The 13,626-nt window shown below is 62.3% G+C and overlaps 1 protein-coding gene across 4 annotated transcripts; it reads right to left on the bottom strand.

Moving 5' to 3' along the window:
• Window positions 1-2,989: 2,989 nt before the first annotated feature.
• On the bottom strand, window positions 2,990-13,324 carry DENND6B (DENN domain containing 6B). Of its 4 annotated transcripts, none has more exons than XM_040490476.1 (20): window positions 13,047-13,208; window positions 8,778-8,816; window positions 8,662-8,704; window positions 8,068-8,180; window positions 7,463-7,543; window positions 6,710-6,815; window positions 6,511-6,590; window positions 6,361-6,423; window positions 6,079-6,134; window positions 5,466-5,588; window positions 5,264-5,359; window positions 5,073-5,167; window positions 4,861-4,926; window positions 4,479-4,543; window positions 4,302-4,391; window positions 4,173-4,226; window positions 3,739-3,848; window positions 3,536-3,638; window positions 3,360-3,437; window positions 2,990-3,279 (listed from the first exon to the last, which is right to left on the bottom strand). In XM_040490476.1, the coding sequence occupies exons 1-20, from the start codon at window positions 13,206-13,208 to the stop codon at window positions 3,157-3,159; spliced, it is 1,746 nt and encodes a 581-aa protein (XP_040346410.1). In that variant the 3' UTR covers window positions 2,990-3,156. The 4 variants fall into 4 exon arrangements, with proteins under 4 accessions (XP_040346410.1, XP_040346413.1, XP_040346412.1 ...); XM_040490477.1 differs by having other exon boundaries at window positions 3,157-3,279; window positions 3,360-3,434; XM_040490479.1 differs by lacking the exon at window positions 8,662-8,704 and having other exon boundaries at window positions 7,463-7,505; window positions 13,047-13,324.
• Between the last annotated feature and the right edge of the window lie 302 nt (window positions 13,325-13,626).

The following is a 13,626-nucleotide window of genomic DNA, read 5'->3' as shown; positions in this document are numbered from 1 at the left end:
CCCCGCCCCCCGCCCCCCGCCCCCCGCCCTCGCAGCGAGTACCCCGTACCCCGTACCCGCGCCCGCAGCGAGTGCGCCGCAGCGCAGGGTATGTTAGACAGCGTTCGAGCCCCGGTTCACTGCAGGCAGAGTGCGCCCCCCACCCCCCGCCTGGCACCACCCTGGGAGCGCCCGGGTTCACTCGGGAGCTCAGGCCTCAGCTCCAGGGGAGCGCTCCGAGCCACCCGACACGTCTGAACCCCTCTCGCTTGGCTCCGAAGCAGGTTCGGCACTAGTACCGTCACCTCAGATGGGGGTCGGGCCGGCCACACCCCTGCTCTCCCCGGGGGGCGGGGAGGCCTGCGCCTTGACCTGTTCCCTGGAGCCTCAGCCCCCCAGTGTCTCAGGGGAGGAGCGCGCCTGCTGGGAGCAGCCTCCCGACTCGGCATCAGCCCCCAGCGGCCCTTCTCCCTCCTCACCTACTTCCAGAGGGTCTTTGGGGACCTGTATCCAGGCCCAGCATCAGGACTTTCAGTGCCTGGACTTGAGATACGTGCAGTTTCCCACCACTGGATGGCGTGTGCTGGGCAGCAGTTGGGGACCCAGGGAAGAGATGGGGACATTTCCCAAACCCTAACCCACACTCCTACACCAGCATGCCCCCTCCCCGCCCCAGCTCCTCCCCGCACTGTTCACTTGCTCCTGTTCACTTCCTCCGGCACCTCCACACACCCTCAAGCATCTCCTCCCCTTCAGCTCCCCTTACCCCCAGACCTGCCCCCAGTGATCAAGAACTCCCCCAACGAGATGAAGCCATTAAGAGCATTAGAAGAATGTCCTGTTCTTTCAGCATCTCAGCCGCCCTCCACCCCCAACCAGCCAGGCCAAACCTTCTCTCCTTTAGCCCTGAACTGCATTCATACACTGGCTTACCCAATCCCCACTGCAGAGGACCCTAAAATTACTAGGGTCTGACAAGGATGCCAACTTTTTATCAAAAAAGGAAGTTAAAAGACAAGCATGGTCACAGAAGAACATTTTAATACCAAAAATGTGGGAAGGCCACTATCCCAGACTAAAAGGGAATCTTTAAATAAAGCACAGGAAGCTGGGGGGTGATGACCGTCCTTCCTGTCCCTGGTGTGGCTGACTGGCGTCCCCACAGCCACCACACACAGCCTTCCAACCTCAAGAGCCCTCGCTGACCAACCAAAACACCCCAGAGACCAAGGCTGTACTGTGCCCAGAGGTCAGGCTACAAGGAAGAGGGGCCCCCTTCGTGGTTCCAGGAGAGATGCGTCCTCACACCTCCACACTTCAGCCTTGGAGTCTCCGCCCTGGGCTGCATCGCCCAGCCTTCCGGGAGTCCCTCCCCAGAGCTCCTGCCCACAGTGGTCCTTGGGATGAACTATGAGGGACAACCACGGGGCCTCCACCACACAGGAGGGCTCAGGGAATTGGGAGAACCTGGTTGGGCCTTCCGGGAGGTCACTGGGGATTTTGAGAAGGCCCCTCCCAGCCCCTTCCCTGCAGCCTGTGCTTCCCCGGCCCACAGCATGGCAAGCACAAGCTAGAGTGATGCTTGGAGCATACCCCTCACAGTTGGGGTCACAGCCGAGAGAGGGGCCCAGGTCAACTTCCCAAGCCACCCACACACCTTGAAGCCATGGCCCTCTGGGGGCCCAGGCCCAGGACTGGCCCTGTCCCTAGCTGGCACACTAGAGAGCCAGTCACAAAGAAGGTGTTGGTGTCTTTGCAGACCCCCTTGAACACCACATCCTGGATAAGGAGGCTTCCCCTCCAGGCTGACAGCCAGGGCAGGGAGGCCAGAGTGGCATTTGGGGCCACTGCAGGGCCTCTGACCCGCAGCTCCAGCCCAGTCCTGCTAAAGTGGATCTGTGTCTCCGCCCGGCTCTATTCCGTTCTGCTTAATTCACAGCCGTGTCCTTGGACCCTGTGCCAGACTGGGCTCAGCTGCCTGCAGAATGGCGGCAGTGACAGGCTGTCCTAGGCCAGTCAGGGCTGCACAAGTCGACACCAGCATTTCTGAGACCAGCGGCCACTGTCATCTGGTGAGTCTGCCAAGCCCAGCACAGAAGGGGCGCAGTGGTCAGTGAGTACTCGATCTACAGTCACGCGGAAGGGGAACAGCTCGCCCAGCCCATGCCCACTCACCGTGCAGGGAGGTGGCCAAGGCCAGCCAGGCGCCCACACAGCCTCACCTCTCGGATGAAGTCGGGAGGTCGGGAGACTTACCTGCCGGCCCACGGCGCTTGGTCCACACCTCACGCCCACCCACCCGCTGGCCGACAGCACCGTCACCTGCGCTAAGCCAGGGCAGCGCCGGGATCGGCCAGCACCGGGCATTGAGGGGCCCGGCACTCTACCGTGTCGCACCTCTGGGCCTTCTGTGCCTTGCCAAGCAGCCTGGTGCTCCGAGGCTGCGGCAGCAGGGCTCTGGCCGAGAAGACCCGGTGAGGCTTGAGTCCAGGACCCCTCATGCTGCATGTGGGGGTGGATGGACACAGGGGACATAGCTCGAGGGCCTGTCAGCCAGGAAGCAGCACTGGGCGGAGCAGAGAGGGTGCCCAGTTGGGTATGCCAAGAGTGATATCCAGGACGATGCCCCAGACCCCCCTGGCAGCCTCCCAGCAAACTACAGGGCAGAGCTCCACCCCTGCAAACAGGCCTTTGCCCATCCCAAGCCAGTGACCACAGCGAGGTATCCCCCTCCCCCACAGGATGGGTGGGTGGCTGCATGAGAAGAGGGGTCTGCCTAACAGCTGCCTCCTTCCGTCTCGGGCTGGGCAGCCTGGTGGGGCCGGAGGACAGGGCCTGCAGGGCTTGGGCAGGTGGGCACCACAGGGGGCGGGTAGCCATGTGCCCAGAGCAGTGAGGGCTCCCAGCCAGCTCCGCCTCCCAGCCCTCAGGCCCTGCAGAGGGCAGGTGGGACCCAGGGGGAGGTGAGGCTCTGGCCAGCATGTGATCCGCCAATAGTCAGGGGCCAGGCTGTGGTTCCAAATGCCACCTTTACTGCTGGAACAACTGTGGTGCTGACAGGAGGCCAAGGCTGGGGAGCAGCAGCAGGGAGCTCGCGCTTGGTTGGGACCACCTCTCACTGAGGATAAGAAAGCTGGGCCAGACCCAGATCCCTGGACCTTGCCCTTTGGCTCTGTCCTAGGGGGGGCACAGGACAGCCTGCAGGTCCTTGGGCAAAGAGCCGATGGCTGTCTCGATGTACAGCTGTGCCCGCTGAAGCGTCGCCTCCTTCACCGGGAGCTGGTGGCCTTGTGCCTGCACCTGCAGGGGCAGTGGTGGTCAGGGGCAGGTGACTCCACATCCGGCTGGCAGAGGCTGGACAGGGCCAGGAGGCATCTCACCAGCTTCTCCCGAAGCTTCAGGACTAGGTCCACGACCTCCACTTCAGACTTGTCCTTCATCCAGGTCTCAATGTTCTGCTGGGAATAAGACGGAGCCAGCCATCACCAGGGCCCGCCCCCTGCCCGGGGGCCTGCACACCCCCACTTCCTCCCCCAGCCCCAGCTCCCCCACTTACCGCCTCACAGATAGCTTCAAGGTGCAAGGCCTCCAGCTTATGGGCCATCTCTCTGTGCCGCTGCCGGTACCAGCCATCAAAGTGGGGGGACTTGAAAAACCGCCTGTGGGGGATGAGATACAGCAGCCGTGGACTGACTCTGGGTGAGGGCAGGGTCTACACTGACCACTGCAGGGGCCTCAGGCCACCTGCCATCCACCCACCTGTACAGGCCCAGCCAGTCGCCCTTGAGAATGCAGGTGAGCTGGGGCCCTGCGTGCTCCAGGCTGCGCAGGAAGTCATCCTGGCGGAAGGGGCGGATCTGGGGAGGAGTCTGAGACAGGGACCTGGTGAGCGCGGGGAGGTGGGGGATGCAGCCTCACAGGCCCCGCACCTCGGCTGGCCAGGACCCTTCGCTGCCATACTCCTCAGCCACGTGAGGACCCCCAGCCCCCACCCTTCCCAGGACAGATCCTAGGATGGCCCTTCTCAGAGAGGAGGGCCTCGAGCCCCTCCGGGGTGGGCCCCGTTCTTCTGTCCTCTGAGGGATGTCTGGCATGTGTGGGGACAGCCTGGAGCCCTGGGGGCTCCTGCATACCCATGACCTCCTCCCTTACCTTCCTCCCGGACCCTCCCCAGATGCCACCTGGACCCGAACCTTCCAAGGTGTGATGCTCTTCTTCAGGGGCATGAGGCTGGCCATGTAGTGCTCCTGGCAGGGAAGGGGAGGGGAGTGAACCAGGGCCGTGGCCCTCCGCTCCCCTCCCCCTCCTGCCCTGGGCCTCACCAGGGGGATGATGAAGCTGTGGGTGAGCTCCAGGAGGTGCCGCCTCAGCGATGCCGTCTGTGTGTCCCACGGCCTCTTCTTCTGCAGGCCCTAAGGGAGCAGGGGAGGCGTGGGCTCGAATCCAAGGCAGAGCTTCACACTCCCCCCCCCCCCCCGCCCCCCCCCCCAAGCCTGTACCTTGAGCAGCCGCTTCAGCAGCGCCTTGTCTCGGTGGAGGTGGGCGGAGTAAGCCGTGTAGAGGCCTGGCAGGAGGGCAGAGCTGGCCCCATCCCCACTGCCCCCACCCCCTCCCAAGGGCGGGGGGGGGGACACCCCCCACAGCCCCACCTCCTAGGGAGGGCAGAGCCGGGCCTCCCCCCACAGCCCCAACCCTTCGGGAGGGCAGAAGTGGCCCCCAGCCGAAGGGCCCCCTCCTACCCCCCACAGCTCTACCCCCTCTGGATGCACCTGCACATCTATTCCCCTCTCCAGCCCTGTGAAGCAGATAAAGCTCCCCGAGAACTCAGAGCCTACTGCCTGGGTTCTGGAGGAGAGGAGGGCTCCCGCCAAGGGCACACACCTGGCTTGGTGTCCAGGGTCTTCAGCCTAGAGGGCTTTTTCAGCTTGACCTGCTTAGGAAGATCCCCTACGAAACACGGCGGTGGCTGGGCCTCAGTGCCGCAGCTCTGCCACTCACAGGCTCAGGGCCCTTGAGGCTCCTCTCTGGGTGGGCCTCTGAGCCCCTCACCCCACCTCCCCAGGTCCCCTGGGCAGAGGACAGGCCAGCCTCACCTGACATCTTGAGCTCTCCAACACGGAGGATGTGGGGCCAGTGCTGGAGTGTTTTGATAAAGAAAGGGTTTGTGACTCCCAGGACCACGTTTGGTCTAGAGAGAGGAGAGAAGAGAGAGAGAAGAGGCAGAGGCAGGCCCAGGGAGGTGGAACACGGCAGGCTGGGGACAGGGCACAGACGGGGGACTCACGGGGCCTGCGTGCGTGTGGTGAACTCCTTGAACTCGCTGTCATGGATGGTGAAATAGGGGCGGTAGTCACAGCAGAACTTGAGGGGCTGCAGGCAGCTGTGGGGCAGCAGGGCGGGGGGGGGGGGAGCGTGGCAGGGCCAGTAAACACGGCAGGGGCCGGTCCAGTGCCCTGGCCAGTCCCGCCCTGTGCCGCCCGGCATACCTGATCAGAGCCAGCACCAGGTCGGAGGCCATGGCGGGGGAGGGCGCCAGGACCAGCAGGGGCTCCCCCAGGAGCATGAGCTCCCACAGAGTCTGCACGTGGGTCAGCACTGGCTGGAAACACCTGTGCGGGGCGGGGGCGGTCAGGGAAGCCCAGCGGGGGCAGAGCCTGCCAGCCCTGACCCGCCCACACCTGGCACTGCCCTGGAGGGAAGGCAGTGAGGACATGAGGCCATGCCGAGGGGTGTCTAGGGTCGCCCCCCACTCCGCCGGCGTGCCTGCCTGGCCCTGCACTGCCTCTTGGGCAGGGCGGCTCAGTCTCCAAAGCCTGGCTCCCTCATAGACCTGCCTGGAGAGGAGTAGCCTCAGGCAGCGAGTATCTCCCAACACAGCTGCTCCCTCCCTGCACCTGACCTCTGGAACCTTCCTGCCCACCGTGCCCACCTCCTCTAGGTAGAGGCACCGGGACCCTGGGCTCTTCTTCGGTATAATTGTCCCTCATGGAACCGGCCAAGGGTTCCTTCCTGATAGGCGGCCCCTGCCCTGCACAGGCTCTACCTCGGGGGACCCCTCCCCATGTATTCAGGTAGCAGGCGGCAGCCTGCCGGGCTCACCTGAACAGGTCCAGTTCGTGGACACTGGCAAGGACCACTGGGGTGGGCAGCAGACTCTGAGACGAGGGGCGGGCAGGGTGAGGCCGAGGGCAAGGCTGGCATCCCCAAAGCCGCAAGCAGCACCCCTCACCCCAGGAGAGCACTGGGGGCCGTGGCCCCTGCCCTGCACCCCCCCCCCACCACCACCCCCACAGGGCCCCTAACAAGTGGGGCGGGGAGGCCTGAGGAGGTGGGAGGTTTGAGGCAGGTGTGAGGCCCCGGGCCCAGGAGTGGCACCCCCACCTCATGGCTGCACTGCTTCGGAGGACTGTATTCTGGCTTGTCCACCCTGGACGGGATGCGAACCTGGGAGAACAAAAGGAACAGACGCCAGCTGGGAGTGGGTGTCCCCAGGAACCTGCGGCCTTCCCAGCCCAGCCAGCCAGCTCTCACCTGGAGGACTACTCCCATGACAGGCAGCTTCAGGGTCTGCCCAGGCGTGGGGGCGGGCCACTGGTCAATCTCACCGCACACTGTGGACACAGGTGGCCAGCGTCAGGAGCCTGCCCCAAGCAGCAGGTGCCTGTTGAAGCCACTGGGGGCTACGGCCGGGATGATGAAACCACTCTGGCAGGACCTGACAGCCACTCACCCGCTTCCAGGCACGGTGCCAGCCTGTCGAAGTACTCAGGGGCAATGAGGCCCAGCAGCGCCTGGAACAGCCGGACGAAGGGCAGGCGGGATACCAGCACCAGAGACTGCGGGGCGCGCCGGGCCGGTGAGATGCAATCCCAGCCACTCAGGAGTCTGCAGGGACCCCTGAGGCCTGGCTCAGCCAGAGTCTGCCCGGGGCAGTATACATCCCACAAACCCCACAGGACACCTGTCCCCAGAAATGGCCCAACTTGGACCCCAGGCTTATTAGGAGAAAACCCAAAGCCTGCCTCTGACGAGACAGGGAAACCTCAGGCGACAGCAGAGTGGGGCTGGACCCTGGGCCTTCTCAGGAAAATGTACGTGGCCAAGATTTCTGGGGTGATCGTCCCAGGAGGCAAGCAGCTTTTGCTTATGGTGTCTGAGTTCAAGGTGGAAGTTCTCCTAATCTTGAAAGCGTGGCGAGGGCCCCTCCCCAGTCAGCAGCAAGGAGCAAGCAGCAGAGCCCATGCCCCAAAAGGCCAGCAGGAGAGCTGGGTACAGCGGCAGCCATCCCCCACCCCTTGCTCCCAGGTGGGGCGGCCTATGTGGCCCAGGGCAGTGAGCTCTGCCCAGTGCCAAGTGGCTGGGGGCTGCAGGAGGAGTGGGCACTACTGGAAGGTCAGGACCCCCAGCCTGTTGGTCCATCTGTCCTGATGGCCACCAGCCCTGCCTTATAGCAGCACCACCCCCGAGCAGCCAGGTGGCTCACCTTCTGGAAGTAGCCCCTCTTCACGGAGCTGTCCTTCACCTGCCTGAAGTACACGTAACCAAAGTAGTGTGCCGGCTCCCTCTGGAAGGGGAGCAGTGTCAGCCAGGCTGAGCCCACTGCCCACGCTCCGTCCCGCCCACCCAACTCCCTGCCAAGGCTGCCACAGCTCTCCCCAGCCAGGAGAGTCCTGGGCTCAGAAGGTGGGTGACACCTCTGCAGAGAAGGTCCCTGCAAACATGGCGGTCCCTGCAGCTCCGGGGCCTGGGTGCACCGGAGGCTTACGCTGGCCTCCATGCGCTGGGCCACGCCCTGCCGCACACGCGATGCACGGAAAAGCTCCAGGGACCCTGGAGAGTCCCCGGAAGAGTGAGCCTAACCCCAGCAGAGGCCAGGATGATGAAACAACTCTGGCAACTCCGGCAGGACTTGACAGCCAGAGGAGGTGGGGGCGCCTGTGCTGCAGGCACAGAGGGGCTGGTGGCGCTTGGAAAGCCTACTGGCTGGGCCTGGCCAGTGCCTGTCCTCCCACACAGAGCCCAGGTGCCCTAAAGGGGCTGCTCACACCAGCCCCGCCCTGGCCTGTGGGGAGAGGCAGCCACACTCACTTGCAAGGACACGGGAGCCCCACTGTTGTAGTGTCTGTCTTCCGCATGCCAGGGGCTCCTCTGCCCACCACACTGCCGGATGCGGAAGCTGAACTGAGTGTCTCCGAGGCAGCCTGGGAAGGGAGGCAGCCCCCACCAGACTGTGTCAGGGTGGAACCAGAGATGAAAGCCCAGCTTGCCAGGAAGGCTGTGTCCTAATTCATGCCCCTGAGAGTTTCACAATAAACACAGCACACAGAAGCACCAGGGACAGCCCCAAAGCATCCGTGCTGTCAACTAGCACAGGTGGGATACTGGAACACCCTGGTGTGGGGCCCGGTCAGCTTGCCTGGGACAGAAAAACAGGCCTGCTTGGACAAGAGCAAAGGCCAGGTCCCAGGTCCTGGTGGCCGCTGTGTTGAAGTAAAGGGCACCAGATCCGCCGATCCCTCTGCCCAGAGACCCTTCTTTCCACGAGACTCTGGGAACGTGACCACCACTGAGGCAGTATAGAGACGGGAGTGGAGCTGGTGGGGCTCTGGGACAGCCTCACCTCCCACCTCCTTCCTGTTTCCCGCCAGCCCCAGAGCTGACATCCCAGTTGGGGCTGCCTACCTGAGTGGGAGTCGGGAAAAGACAGGTAGCAGATGCTGCTTTTCTGAAACACAGGAAGCCCGGTGAGGCCTGGCTCAGTGCAGGGCCACATCCATTCCCAACAGGCCAGGACCCACCTCCTTGTCCGTGAGCCGGAAGTCACTGGGGTACACCAGCTGCAGGGACACAAGCACCGGGTAACATCGGCTGGGCAGGCAGTGCCACGCTGGTTGGCAGGAGTGTGTCCCTTGCCCCCTCCTCCTCTTCCCTGGGCTCCCTCCGGGCCCTTCTCAGCACAAGACCACACTATCCTTCCCCTGCCTTGGCTGCCACACCTGAGCAAGCTCCCCAACTCCCTCCTCAGACCCCTCATGCAGACTGTGGTTGGCCCCCCTGCCTCCACTATCTCCAAGGTCTGCCCCCACAGCTTCAGAAGGTGGTTTTCAGAGCCCCCCGTGGCCTCCTCTTCCTTCTGGAGTGTGATTACATGGCCCTGCTTGCTGGCCCCTGCCCCTCCTGCTCTCCACCTCCTGAACCCCTCTACTCAGCCAGAGTCTTGGGCTGTACCATCCCCAGACTTGCTCCCCTAGACGGGACTTGTCAACCTCATCTCCTGGTTTCGATTCAGGTGTCATCCGAGACAGCGGCATCCCTGCCTGTCAACAGCACCTTGAGTGCTTTCACCCCAACCTCTGCCGTTCTGGGATCCAGGAGCTTCTGGCTTGTGCCCCACCTGGAGCAAGAGCCCCAGGAGAACACCGTGGGCCCCAGCCATGTCAGAAGCAGGCCCTTAGTGATCTAGGAGGCAGGCCACGCCCCAGAGGGGCAGGGGGCTGAGGCTTGGCTCTCAGGCTCAGCAACTCCATGCACAGGCCCGTGGCCAGAATGGGTTTCGTTGTCGGGGACCAAAATGGCAGGAAGCCCCACAGCCCTCACCCTCAGTGGGCCTCAAGGGGACTTCTGGGGAGTTGGCGTACCGTGGGCCTTGCTGCTGCCCTGACTTGTGCTGTCAGGAAGAGGCAGTGCTGGGAGTCTACAATGGGCCAGGAGCCAAGGGCCTGTGTGCATGGGCCCCTTGCTCTGTCCCCCAAACTCTAACACTGAGGAGGACTTGGGTTTAAGCTGAGACTTTTCCTGGGGTGTTCCCTGAGCCCCCAGAGCAAAGCGCCAGGTTCTGGGGTTTGCACTGTCGGAATGACGTAGCTTCTTGTCCTTTTATGCTCGGGCTTGCTGCTGTGCTCCCATTTTGTCTCCTCTGCTGCACACCAAGTGTCCTGAGGACAGGGACCATGTCCCAGATACTTTGGTCTCCTGGACCCGGCAGGGACTATACCCTCACCAGATACAGTATTTATGACGTGCGTGAAAACACATATTTTAGGGGTAACAGAACAGGCAGGTCGTGTGGCAACTTCAAGGACATGTCAGCTAAGGAGGCAATAAGATTGAAGGGCATTTTGTCTATGGGACTGGACCCACAGAGGAACCTTGGGAGGGCTCGGAGGGGCAGGGCCACAGGACCACTCAGGCCAAGCCCTCATGTGTGTCAAGGCCAAGGAAAGGCAGGTGCCTGGCAGCTGGGGCAATGGACCCTCTGCACTGAGACCAGGGGTCTGAATCAGGAGTCTTGCAGCATCTAAGCAGGCCACCTTGGCCTCTGCATCTATGTCCACGGACCCCACTGGAAAAATTGGTGAGAGCACACGTTTATGGCCTGGTGCAATCTCTCCTGAGAATGGAGACCAGAGGGAAGGCCAAACTGAGCCACGCCTCGATGGGGGAAGAAGTGGAGTAGACCCTCAGAGAAAGGCAGGAAGCAAGGAGTCGTGCTGCCTGAGGAACCCATCCCCGTAGGCCCACGAGGGCCTTGTCCTCTCTGCCCGAGACAGTCAGCACAGCCACTGCTCCTGGGACGCAGTCTTCCCCGAGGAAGACAGACGTGAAGTGTCCCTTGAGAATGCCCAGGTGCCTCAGCACTCTGACGCCCAAGCTGTACCCTCACACATGCACTGATGCTTCCAGAGGTTGTAACGCACACTGTCACGGCACGCACAGCAGAACCCATGCGGGAAGCTGGCTGCCTTCTCTCTGGCCAGGTATTAAAAAGGTTTGTAGAAGTGTCAATGATGCCACTCCTTTCACTAAATTTTGTTTTGCAAAATATGGCTGTTTTCATGAAAATATTTATATTAACACATACAATATTTGTTTTTCATTTGGTTTTGTTTTTTACAATAGCTTAATAAGTATTTTAAAATTTTCTCAGTTTTAACTTCTGGTAAACGCTGATAGGTGTCGCCAATACAAAAAGCTTTTTGGGATCCTCGATGACTTTTGACTAGAAAGGGTCCTGAGACTGTGCAGGAGCTCTGTCCGGGAAGGACGTCAACACCACAGCGGAGAGGGGCTCTCTGGGCCTCCAGCCGAAGTTGGGCATCCAGGGCAGAGCCAGGCCCTCTCCCTGGCTGATCCGCATGTTCTCATCCCCCCCCACCCCCACTAGGCCCTGCCTGCCTTCCTCTCAAGTGGGACTCCTGCCTCACCCACAGGCTTCAATGCACCCATCTGCTTGGAACCCCCTCCCCGTATTGTGTCTGCGGGTGTCCTGTCCACTTACTGTCTGTGTCTCTAGCACAGAACGTCAGCTCCGGGGGGCAGGGCCTTGTCTTCTCGCTTAAGTCAGTGTTCCCCGTGTCCAGCCCCGGTGCTGCAGGGCCTGGCTGGCGGCAGCCACTTAGTACTTGGGTTTATCGGATGAGTGAGTGGACAACTCCTTGCCTTTGTTCTTGCTGGTTTTTTGAGGGAGGGGTTACCTGAAACAGCCCCTTCTCCCCTGCCTGGCTGCCTCCTTCTCACCCTCCAAGATTTGGCCAAGCCCTATGCCTTCCTCTGAGCTGCACTTGTCCATGGGGTTTCTGTGGGCCAGGAGCTCCTGGAAGGCAGCCTCTGGCTGTTCTGTCCACATCCCAGTGCCAAGCACAGAGCCGGGGTGTTTCCAGTGCTCAGGCAGTCCAAGACATCCTCAAAAGCCGGAAGATCCAGCTGAAATGACCCCTGATCAAGAGGCAGACCTGATAAAGACTGTGGCTGCACTGATTAAGAGTGACAGCCCGATTCCTGCAGAGACTTGATGATTTCGAGGGGCTCTGGGTCCCCAACATCCCCTCCCAGAGCTGTGTAGCCTCACCAAAGGCTCAGAAGCCCAGGCACACAGAGCCTTTAATGGTACTTGCTTAGAATTAGCTTTCTAAACGGTTAAGTTCTAGAAAAACTTACGTAAGAACGCCTTTTCTTGTGATTTTATGGGGAACAATTTGGGCAACAGCATGAGTGTAGGCTCTGTAACACTGGGCAGATCACCTCACCTCACCTCTCTGTGCTCAGGTCCCTCGGTCAAATGGGGCTATCACAGTAATGCCTGCCTGGTGGGGGTGGGGTCTCCACAGAGACCTGGGCCCTGCACTGGGATCCAAAAAGGTCTCAGGAAGGGCAGGCCCTTTGTGTTTAGAAGACTCGGGTTCCCCGCAGGCTCTCGGAATTCAGCAAAGGCTGAGAAAACATGCCTTCACTGGCTTCCCCAAGGATGGCTGCTGAGCCTCATCTTGGCAACTACCTGTCAGGCTCTCTGACAACCTGGCGACGCCCCTGCACTGCTCAGCTCCCTGGTGTGGGTCACCGCTTTCAGAGCAATGACCATTGTGACAGGCCTGCGGAAGACCTCCCCTCCCCGAAGAGACCACATTTGCATCTATAGGTGGAGGAAGAGAAGCTGTTTGAGGTGGGGGGGAGGGGGGTACAGGCAGTGGGGACGCCCAGGCCCGGTGAGGTGGGTGTGGCTGGCGAACAGAAAGATGACTAGTGTGGTTGCAACGTGACTCCAAGGGGTCCGGGTCTGACTGTAAGCGAACAAGGAGGTGTGGACGGATTTCAAGCAGGAGAAGCCACAAAGGTTGGACTTTGAAGGACAATTAGAAGGGGGTGACGGCAACAGAGGCAACGCACTTCAAATCCTTGTTGGCCCCTGGGATTCTGGCTGGAACAAATGGGGAGGGAAGGTATCAGGGCTAGTGGTGGAAAGGGGAAAGACGGGACGGATTTTTATGGGAAAGATCCTTGGTTTCCCCAAGTGCGGGGCCCCTCTCTCCTGCACCGCAATAGGAAGTCTTGGCAGTTTGCCTTTTTTTTTTTTTTTTTTTTTCTGCTTTTGCCGGGAGCGGGGGTGGGGCACCTTCCAGGAGGTGACAGGTGCGGGGCTTCCGAAGAGGAAGAGGCCACCTGGGGGTGGGCCCGACAGTACCTCTCGCGCGGGCAGTGCTCAGGCCGCCTGGGGGCGATGGCCGGGCCCTAGTCGGCCGGCGGCGACAGAGGAAGGCCCGCCCCGCCGCCCGGCCCCCCGCCCCGCTCACCTCCAGCGCCTGGCCTAGCTCCAGGTCGAAGGTGACCACACACACGCACTCCAGCCAGGCCGAGAAGCGCGCCCAGGGCGCCGCCGCAGCCCGCGCTCCAGGGGACGCCTCGCCCAAGCGGCCGCGAGCCCGGCGAGGCCCAGCGCCCGACAGCGAGTCCATGGCGGCCGGGACTGCGCCCGCCGAGCGTTGCCGGGGGAACGGCTCGGAGACGTTGCCGGGGGAACTGCTCAAAGGCGGAGGCCTGGGCGCAGGAAGGGACGGCGCCGCAGAGCAGTCGAGCGGCCGCTGCGGGCTAGAGGGGCCCTGCCGCGGCCTCCGCACCCCTGGCGGCCGGAGGAGCGTCGTGTGGCGGGGCGACGCCGAGTCCACCAGCGAGAAGGGCCCGCGCGGGCCAGAGCGGCCCTAGCCAGGAGGAGGAACTTCCGGGGAGGGCTGTAGAGCCGGGAGAGACTCGGGGAAGACTGCCCAGGCTGGGGTCTGGGCTTCCGGGGGCGCCGCGGTTTCCGGGGGCGCTGCCGGGGCGCTGCGGGAGCTGGAGGGGGGTGTGGGGCGGGGGCCTACGCGGCCGGTGTTCACG

Source organism: Herpailurus yagouaroundi, unplaced genomic scaffold (assembly GCF_014898765.1).
Source record: "Herpailurus yagouaroundi ecotype Mexico unplaced genomic scaffold, PumYag 182, whole genome shotgun sequence".
NCBI classification, from domain to species: Eukaryota; Metazoa; Chordata; class Mammalia; order Carnivora; family Felidae; genus Herpailurus; species Herpailurus yagouaroundi.
The sequence above is the reverse complement of the archived record's forward strand: the minus strand, read 5'-3'. Positions and strand labels throughout refer to the sequence as shown.

Bases quoted from the DNA above. Each gene is read 5' to 3' on its own strand.
- DENND6B (XM_040490476.1), bottom strand. From the start codon at position 13,208: ATGGACTCGCTGTCGGGCGCTGGGCCTCGCCGGGCTCGCGGCCGCTTG. The intron at 5,360-5,465 runs GTATGCCGGGCG...GCTGCCCCACAG, and splicing joins CTGGTGCTGGCTCTGATCAG to CTGCCTGCAGCCCCTCAAGT. The intron at 3,438-3,535 runs GTAAGTGGGGGA...TCTTATTCCCAG, and splicing joins TTGAAGCTATCTGTGAGGCG to CAGAACATTGAGACCTGGAT.